Source organism: Eleginops maclovinus, chromosome 6 (genome assembly GCF_036324505.1).
Source record: "Eleginops maclovinus isolate JMC-PN-2008 ecotype Puerto Natales chromosome 6, JC_Emac_rtc_rv5, whole genome shotgun sequence".
Lineage (NCBI taxonomy): Eukaryota > Metazoa > Chordata > Actinopteri > Perciformes > Eleginopidae > Eleginops > Eleginops maclovinus.
Window position 1 is genome coordinate 18,882,576 of NC_086354.1, and position 10,345 is coordinate 18,892,920.

General features: G+C 42.0%; 1 protein-coding gene across 1 annotated transcript; it reads right to left on the reverse strand.

The window, feature by feature from the left end:
• Window positions 1-128: 128 nt before the first annotated feature.
• nadkb (NAD kinase b) lies at window positions 129-10,055 on the reverse strand. Its single transcript, XM_063885414.1, has 12 exons — window positions 9,833-10,055; window positions 8,279-8,542; window positions 8,092-8,175; window positions 7,430-7,559; window positions 6,638-6,746; window positions 5,938-6,023; window positions 5,727-5,829; window positions 5,310-5,485; window positions 1,735-1,834; window positions 1,468-1,625; window positions 1,123-1,205; window positions 129-1,030 (listed from the first exon to the last, which is right to left on the reverse strand). Exons 2-12 carry the CDS (start codon window positions 8,539-8,541, stop codon window positions 871-873), a joined length of 1,452 nt encoding a protein of 483 aa, XP_063741484.1. The 5' UTR covers window position 8,542; window positions 9,833-10,055; the 3' UTR covers window positions 129-870.
• Between the last annotated feature and the right edge of the window lie 290 nt (window positions 10,056-10,345).

The window sequence follows — 10,345 nt, forward strand, 5'->3', positions numbered from 1 at the left end:
GAATCAGTCGCCTTCTCCTCTTCTACTGGTTTCATTTGGAACCATTTAGTACATTTTATTTTCATGTTCTAATAAGAATTACAGCAGTTTTAGTAAGTACAGGTTTACACAAAGAGCAGACGGTCAAGTTCGAGTTCAAACTTTATTTCCCTTCACAGTGTCAGATAATGATAATGGGGAAGTTTCTTCACCTCGTTATATTTAGTATTTTTCTACAACATGCAATCTAACTTGTAGAATTTCAACTTGGGCCAAAAATATAAGAGAGCATAACATTTACAGTATATAAATGAAACTTGCTTGACAGCTGCTGTTACGATGAACAGAAGTTGCCATAAACTGATTGTAGTCTTAGGCTGACTGTCTTTTTAAGCACCAATCTGTATAAATATCAAATAAATATGACTTTAAATACATTTATGCTTTTATCTTGTATGTACACATTAACATTTGCAGTCATTTTTCTCAGCTATCTGTGTTTTATACCCATAATCCCCCAAGATTATGCCAGTAAAGCCTGGATTTTAGATACTAACCATTACATTCAATATGAAATGCTCCATGTCCAAAAGACCAGAACAATCATCATCAAACATTTTCAGTGATTGCATTGCTTTCCCATTTCTAGGTGAGTAACATGCTTTCTTCCAGTAAGCTACAGATGCAATTGCAGATAGTTTTTGTACTGGAATGTCATGAGATGCTTTCCCAAATGTATAAAATACTGAATACACACATTAACCATGCTATTCATAGGACTGTTTAACACTGATTTGGTATTTAGACACACTTGCTCTCACCTAAAAGACCTGTGTGGTGCTGGAGAGCGCAGAGTTTAACAAATGACAACAACTAAATCAACCCTCTGCTTCAGTTTTCTGTGTCTGAGGAGTCGGAGACGTCTGCCAGTCGCTCCTGCCTCTTGCGTACGTTCCAGTGCAAACACTGAGCGAGGCTCTCGAACCAGTCGTACACCAGGTCATGGCAGCAGATAGAGGGTACGGGGTAACAGGACGTAGTGATCTTGATGCTGTTCGGAGAAAAAGGGTAGAAGAAAATGATTCCAAAAGTGAGGAATAATAAATCTGTATGATGAAACAGGAAACTGATAATGAGCCTTACCAGTCTCCGTGCTGGATCTCCTGTCTCTTCCTGCCGTCGAACGACACCCAGGCGGTGTTCCTCGCATCAGGAGACAAGGTGATCTAATGGAGAGAAGCACAGAAGGTCCGTTTTAATATATAACAAGTTGCTGGCATGGCTAAAAAGTGCCAGAGTAAATATTTAAAATGCTTAAATAAGACCCCGGCGTTTAGTCTTCGAGTAAGACTTATTTATTTTTGTTGCTTTACTTTAATTTGGAAAAATGATGTTGACCCAAAACCTTTCCAAGACACTTGTTGGTTGATGGTTTTATTTGTACCTTTCCTTAAACACTACACAAAGAGCTCAGACTCTGATTCTCACCATGAGCTCGACCCCCGCAGGGACGACGATGGGCCTGAAGGAGAGCGAGTGGGGGCAGATGGGGGTGACCATGATGGCGGGGACATTGGGGTGGATCATGGAGGCTCCTGCTGCGGCTGCATACGCTGTGCTGCCTGTAGGCGTGGACACTATCACACCTGGAGGACACAGAGAGTGGGGGGGGGGACATGTACTGTATTATTCATTCATATCATTATCTATTCACCATGTCTACACGTCGAGACAAAAAGTCACGACTGCTCTCACCGTCTCCCTGCACCGAGGTGATGAGTCGACCATCCAGGTACAAGTCCACATTAGACAGGTAGGAGGACGGGCCTCGGTCCACCACCACCTCATTCAACACCTAGAAGAGGGCGGCACAATCCTTTAATTTGACTCTTAATGGCAGATATGGTGACATATGTCCCTGTTCAAATCATAAGTTACATTTAGATATTTGTAAAGGCAAAATCAGACTTGGTTTCATTTCAAGTGTTGCATTACTGTAGTGCCATCTATAGGCCAAATGCTAGAAATGTTTTCCCCTTTTTTTTTTACATCTGCATGGACAAATACAGCTTATACACAGAATATACAGGAAGTGAATTTGGCATCCAATAAAAGAATGGTCTATCATTACAAAAACAAATGAACCTTTACAGAGCAGAACTACCATGATAACGTGTTCATCAATTAACTGATTGACAGAAAAGATAACCGCTGATTCGTTAAAATTACTATTAAGGACTTTTTCATGCAGAAATGCCATAAAACGTTGTATTCAGAGGAGCGTCGGGTCTTGGATCTTGACCAAATATGGTTAAAATTGGATCAAAAGTGATGAGAGAGAAGTTCTAAAGAAGAAGATGTAATGTAGGAAAGGACTGTGACTCAACTGAAGGTTTTCTAATGTACAGTGCTCCATACATTTCCACAAAAACACACCGGTGTGCACAACAACATCATTAATATATGTTCAAAATGTTTAAGAAACAAGCACACAACTTTGAAACAAGCTCTCTGGTGGAAGTGACAAAGATAAAATACTGTATCTGCACTGCTGTAGAAGAAAACGATGACGCAGTCTTCTAGCCCTAGTCTCTTTTTATCGTCCTTGATAATGTCTAAATCTCCGTCTTTTCTTCTCTCCGTGCATCCTGTAATCTCAGAGGATGACTCAGATTTACAATTATGTAGATTTCCTCCACTGTCTCCGCTCCTTGTTCCCGGCAGGAGATCCACTGTACCCCGTTTCCTTCGTTGAAGCGGCTTCACAAGCTATCAACAATATTTAGTCTCAACTTATTCTCACATTTTCTACAGGAACATTTCAATTACAGATAAAGTAGCTCATAAATATATGTTATCCTAGTGGCTTTTGCAGAATTTATACCGTGTATGTGTATTTTGATATTCTATAGCAATACTAAAATATACAGAGACCACTCCAAATGTTTGTTAAATATCAATCTCTACATGTATGGCAGCCATTCCGGTGTCTGTTGAATTCCAACAACTAGAAATGTTGTCAGCAGTTTATAGAATACAATAAAACCTTTCACTCAAACACATACCTATAAATAATAAAACACTGATGATGCTGAAGTGGTCTCTTAATTTTTTCCGCGGCTGTATATGAGTGTTGGCTTCTACTCCACATTCGACTCATTTTGTGGTTGTTAGAAGTGCTTTCCAGGAGTTCAGCCAAACATCCTTTGAAATTTGAATGTCATCCTTTTCCTTCAACAGAAAGTAAATATGAGATGTAATCAATAACAACAGTAACTCAGGCAGCTGCAGACGCAGACTAACAGGGCATTACACCCCAGCATTACAGGAGGAAACTAAAAGCAGGTCAAACATGTTGTCGTGCCGACAAGCTGCCGACGGGGCATGTTCTCCCTGCTCTCCGCTCAGAGCTCTGCAGTTGAGCGTGACGTCCGCCTAACGACAGCCGAGCAGCGAGATAACATCCTGCAGCAGCAGACCTGACGTCAGGAGAGCAAGCTGCGCCCAGGGACCAGAAACACCCGACACTGACGAGTGTGTGTTTACAGTATGCACCTGTGTGTGTGTGTGTGTGTGTGTGTGTGTGTGTGTGTGTGTGTGTGTGTGTGTGTGTGTGTGTGTGTGTGTCTGTCTGCTGCAGTGAAATACAATGTTTAGTTACAGAGTGTGTGAGCGTTTGTCTCGCAGCAGTGAGGCATGTTGTTTAGTTACTGTGTGTGTGTGTGTGTGTGTGTGTGTGTGTGTGTGTGTGTGTGTGTGTGTGTGTGTGTGTGTGTGTGTGTGTGTGTGTGTGTGTGTGTGTGTGTGTGTGTGTGTCTGTCTGCTGCAGTGAAATACAATGTTTAGTTACAGAGTGTGTGAGCGTTTGTCTCGCAGCAGTGAGGCATGTTGTTTAGTTACTGTGTGTGTGTGTGTGTGTGTGTGTGTGTGTTTGTGTGTGTGTGTGTGTGTGTGTGTGTGTCTGTCTGCTGCAGTGAAATACAATGTTTAGTTACAGAGTGTGTGAGCGTGTGTCTCGCAGCAGTGAGGCATGTTGTTTAGATAGTGAGTGTGTGTCAGACGGACGCTGGTCTTCATGGCAACTGGCTCAACAGAACTTCAGTACACAGCTGCAGCCAGCAGCTTTATTATGACTGTCGCCATGGCAACACGGCTCGCTACACATTTATGATTCATGCAAAAGTACCCAGGATGAAACAGGAAAACAAGGGACACGGACACACACACACATACACACACAAATGGTAGGCAAAGACTCAATTCCCAAAGTTCCCTGCCTGAAACATCTCCATTGACTCCTTTGTTTACCTCAGTGACATAGTGATGTCACTTTGCAACACACATTGTACATGATGGGCTAAGGAGCGGGACATCTCTAAGCAGTTGACCAATCACAACAGAGTTAACCAATCAGAGCAGACTGGACTCTGGTTTCAGACGAAGGGTGAAATGAGGTGCTGCAGCACAGGCAGTATGAGAAACATAAAGAGCTTTTTGAACCTTAAAGCGTGGAGACATGTGACAGTAGAGGCACAAGTCTACCACAACTACCTCAACATCCAACTTGTATTGCAGTATTAGTAAGTAATATGACAACGTGACTAAAGTAAAGTATTTTTCTATAAACGGTCTAGTAGAGCTGCTTGGGTCTGCCAAGCTGAGGCGGGCTACATGAAGGAGATCAAACAGGAGGGGGGGAGGTCACGCAGCGCACTTTGGGTTTGTTAAATTGAAAGTGTCTTTGGGGTGATTCCGTATATAACATTCCATATACCGATCAGGTATTTAATATCACAGGTTCTTTTTTTTCCTTACAGCAGCCCAACCCTGGTTTACATATCCATGTTTGCATTTCCCCTGCATCTGATAACCATTAACATTACGCAATTATATGTCAATGATTTCTTTGTTTCTCTCAGCTTGTCCTTGTACCCTCTCTCTCTCTCACCATTTCACTTTCTCTTCAGCTGGCAACTTTATTTTTAAGGTCACTTAGCTTTAGCAGAAAAGCCAGAGTGTTGTTCTAATATTGACTCTAGTCTCATCCAGTGAGTGAATTCAGCTGGAACAAGTTGTAGAAGCTTACAGTATTTATTGTTTGACTATCAAGCACTGCAAACTCCATACTTATAGTTTGTGGACCAGGGCAGGGACTCTTCTAGCACCTGGAAAATAAACTAAATCAAGTCCTGCAGTTGAGAGGACCTGAAATGGTTGCCCTGGAAGAGTCCCTGCAGTGAAGAGGAGACTTCTTCATCCTGCCTGTGTACTTTTCAGCTCAGTAAGCTCCGGGTCCCCTCTACTTTATACCTGTGCCTCAGAGTCCTCACCTGGAGCTGCAGGGTGACCTTGCCGGCCTCGCTGTTGGTGTGTCCATGAGGAAGGAGTCCGTTGTGTTCCTGCTGCTGCTGCGTCTCTCTGCTGTTGGGCTGCTGGCCCGTCCTCTGAAGCATGTCCTTCACCACCTTCACCTTCAGGCGGCTGCGCAGAGTGATGGCTGCATTGCCTGAAGTCCAAATACAGACATACTGAAACCATAAGCACTCACATGGCATTCAAATACACTCCATTTACTGTCTGTAGAGATGAAAGAAAATGAGGTTAAACCTAATATTGTCTGATTTGTGTCATGAGCAGGATTTACATCTAGGTTTGAGCTTTCAGGAAAAGGCGCGTTTACATCCAGGAAAAGGCACGTTTACATCCACATAGGTTAGATTAATGTTTCATAAAAAACTCTTCTCTACCTTCAAACACTTTGGCCACTTCAGTTTTGTATGACTCGAATTTGAAGGGCGTCAGGAAACCCAGAGAGCCGAGGTGAAAGGCCATGACCGGAGGCACGCTGCCCTGCAGAACAGAGTATCAGTCCAGACATAAAAATCGGATCCGTCATACAGTTGTCATTTCCTGTCTTTATAGAAGAAATAATGTGTTCTTGAATGAAAGTGCGATTACCTGGAAGAGAGAGGAGGCGTAGAGCAGAGTCCCGTCTCCACCCAGACAGATGATCAGGTCGATGCAGTCAGAGATATCATCGTAACCTGCAGCCAGGAAAAAACACTGATATAATCAACAAACCATTTTCAATTCACCATCATGATAGTTTGCACAAAATAAGATCTGTGTTTTAAAATAAAAAGGAAAGATTGAATGTCAAAGTTCTTGTTTCAGAAGCCAACTTCCATATTTGTGTTGCCAGTTATGCATAATCCATTTCATTTCATCTAAGAGTCTAGCAACAACACAAGACAACTGAAGACCGTAGTTGAGTCTCTTCTATAGTTTTTAGTAGAAATAAACTAATTATCTTTACTTATTAAAAATGTTTTTTGGGGATTTACTATAATTATCAGTAATTATCGATCAATTTATTTATTTATGTATTACATCTTTTTTACTTCTTTCATTTCTTTGATTAAACACATTTATGAAGGTGGCAAGAATAAAATAAAATACTAAACTAATAATAATTGAACATCTAAATAAATGCAATTAAATAACAAACTGTACATGATTTAAAAAGTGCTATTATTTATAAATCACATATAGTTTTATTGTAATCAAATTTCGACTATGTATTCATAGAAAATGTAAGATATAATATTTATATAAATCCCCACTATGTAATGGTTGTGTCTTTACTGTGGGGCCTCACCCTCTCTGAAGGTGCAGAGCTGATTGCGGATGGAGCCGAACGCCTCGTCCTTTGACAGCGTAGCGTCGTCTGCTACTCTGCGCTCCACGTACACCATCATCTGTTTCTCCTGAAACACACAGACACGCGTTAGTGACAGCAGCCAAAACACACACAGCCCCCCCCCCCTCCCCCTAAAAGCAGTTTCTGTGATGAAGTCAAGCACAGGGCAAACATGTGTGCTTTAATGTGACGCCGCTTGTATGGAATGAAAATACTTGAGCTCGCTCTGACAGTCTCGTTACACAGAGAGCAGCTTGTTCTGGAAACATCTGGTTAAAGGCTGGCGTAACTCATCGGACCAGACTGTACATTTTGCCGCCATGTCTGGTTCATTTCCTGTGTCTTAGAGTTGGAACATTTTTCAGTGTGCATGGAAACAGTATTCTAGGGATACTGGAGTTTGCGACATCGGGGAAAAGGCCAGTGTGCAATATAAGCTACAAGCTACGATAACTCTGCAGATGTCTTAGAAAGGTTAATTCACCTTTTTGTCACCATCACAATATTCGTTGAGGCTTTGGTAGATCAAATATGTGCTGTTTTTACAGTAATTACAGTTTGAGTTTAGTGGTATTTTAAAAAAATTGGTTTTAAATTGCCTCAAAGTGAAAGGGTCTCAGTTCATGTTTCAGTCTCAAAATGAGTTTTGACTTCAGTTTAAGATCCCAAAGTTCGCCTCTGCAATAATACGTTAATGTCATAAAACATAATCTTGTAAAACATACTAGGAAATATTTGGTAATCCAGTACCTCAACTAGAAACCTGCAGAGCTCTTTGAAAGGCTCGACGAGGCTCTCATCTCTGATTTTCCTGATGACAAGAACGTTGACAGGAGGTTTGTTCCAGGTGAGCCGCTGGCTGGCCGGGTCCTGGATGTGCCTGAGACAAGAAAACACACACACATGAGTACACAAACACACAGTATCAGTGTCAATATGTTAGACACAGACACAGACAACAACGTAGACGGTTACATTGTCTTGCTACTTTAAGGTAGTTTGCTGGACCCTGATGATTTTCAAATCAAGTCAAATGCCACTATGTCTTACATCATCTTCTGAGTAAAGTTAGAGATGAATCTACGCCGACAGTCATTCATTAACAGTTCTAACAGTTTAGGAGGAGTGAGGTCCAAACTCCAAACATCATACGATATAATTGTTCCTTTTTTTCTGCTCTTTACCGTTTGTTTCTCTCCTCTGCATGTCTGGTCACAGGAATTGTGTAAATAATTTCGTATGCCTGATTTCAAATCAAGTCCACGTAAACAGTTGTTAAAACAGGTGAATACTAGCATCCGTCACCTGTTCTATTAGCCATCCAATCAAAGCAAGCTCATTTCCTGTTATCTCTCGCAGTTACACAAGCTGGTCTGTGTAAACACTATACAAAGTTCGACCCTCATGCTTACATGACTGAAGTTGGGTTGGGAAGAATACAGGCTTTGGGTCCGAAATGAGTGGCTGGGTACGGTCCATGTAGAAAGTGGGCTCTCCTGTGAGGAGGGAAAAAAATAAGGACAGGTCAACTCCTCACGTCCTGGGCAACAGAGTTGTGGCAGAGGCACGGCCGACCAGCTGGCAACCTGCAGTGCAAACCTCTTAGGAGAGCTTTCCGCTGTGTCGCTCGCCGAACCAGAGGGCTCCAGGTGCTCGAGTTGGCCCGGCAACCTCAGTCGCTCGCTCTCCCACAGCAGCTGTTCATGACCACCCCCCCGTCGTTGCGACCTCGTCCCCTTACGCCGTCTCCTTGGTGACTTGGACGGGTGCTCTCGGTGCTTGGAGGGCTGATTGTGGGATGCTGAGGGTCGTTCCATGCCTCTGTCCGGCACAGATGATGGACCGGACTCTGAGTTCTCCATGCTGCAGGGAAGCAACACAGAATCCTTTGTTATAAGATGTTTCGACAACTTGAGAAAAAAAAAACTGAGATTATTACATAAAGACTTTTGATCGCAAATCCATTTTTTCAGAGTGGGGGTGTCAAAGGTACTGCATTGACAGTGTATAGAAAAGATGCTGGTCGCCCCCACGACTAAAATGAGTCGGCTGTCTTTGGACGGAGCATAGATAACACACTCAATTACCCGTTGATGAAAGAAACTACTAACATAAAGTAAAGCAGTAAAAGATGTGCGTAATAGAGCGTCCACAGCAGTAAACTGTATTGCTCCCGTGCTGGTACTCCTGTCCGTTTCTGCGAGTGGGGGCATGCTGACCGTCATCTACTGTAGATAACGCACTACAATCCCTTTAAGGAGAGCAGACACAAATATTGTATTATATAGTTAGTCAGAGGAATATTTTTTGAACAGTGACTGCTGGACAGATAAAATAACCGCTTTGAAGACATCACCTTGGGCATTCTCAGTTTTTTCTGACATTTGATATACTGAATGATCAGTATATACATTTAAAAAATAGATCAGCAGGTTAACTGACTATTCACTTTACAATAATTTGCTTCCCTCTAGTTATATAGACCAATACATAACCTAGTTTAAGATGCATTATTGATAGGGTAACATTGTTTCATGGTGGTTTATACTGGATGAGTTGTGTTTGTCTCCTTGGGGTTCAATAGGGTTGATGTTTATCCTGCAGGAAAAGTCGATGTATTAATCACTAAAGCTGATAGTTTGCAGTGCTACAGCAAACAGACTATTGATCTGCTTATACAGTGTATGGAAAACAGTCGAACATAACTTGAACTATCGACTAAAATGAATCGAAACAGCGACCTTACTAACTAGGGCTGCAACAAATGATTAGTGTCGGTATTGAATTATTTGCAGATTATTATTTTTCTGAATAATACGGCCTAACATCTTTTTGAGAGAGATGTTTGCAGTACTTTCTGCCATTTTTGCATGGAAAAATGAATTTAAATCGTACGCATTACATTTCAGGATTAACATTATGCACAATGTAAGTACAATAAAAATACAAACGTGTTTTTTCCCAATTTATGATAAACAATTTGACCTTGTTTCCGTCTTTTCACAACAACCGTAAATAACACTCACTAACCGTCAGAAGTGAGCAGTAACGGCTGTCAGTTACAGATACAGAAATAACCGTTATTTCTTGACAGCAGACGCTACCTAGCAAAAAGCCAAACTAGCTATACCTGTGAAGGAAACGGAGCCTTACTTTTTCAGAAAGAAGAAAACATTCTTATATCGCTTCTACTTCATCAAGAGCCGAGTGTTTTTAGACGCTACAAACCAAGTCTTTAAAGACAGACATTGCCGTCTTTAAAGACAGACATTGCCATCAAGGTTTAAAGGCTAAAATACTACAACACAGAGTAAAACCTGAGGGGTGCAGAGATGCTTTAGACCGGTTCAGGAGAGTCATCACTGCGGGCTGTGCTCTGCGCAGAACCCGCTCTCCCTTAAAGAAACAGCGACGTGTGCGGTGGAACTGTCCCATGATGGGGAACAACCCTATATAGAGTCTATATAGGGTTGTTCTATGATAGACAAATATGTCTTTATTGAACAACGACCATGCATAAAAATACATTAATCTTCAAGAGAGAAGAGATGCTGTATGCCAGAATATAGCTCTAAAACTTCAAGCAGCAAGCCCTGGCCGTGGAGCAACTGGCTGGGGCACCTGCACCGTACGCCGGCGACCCGGGTTCGATTCCCGACCCGTGGT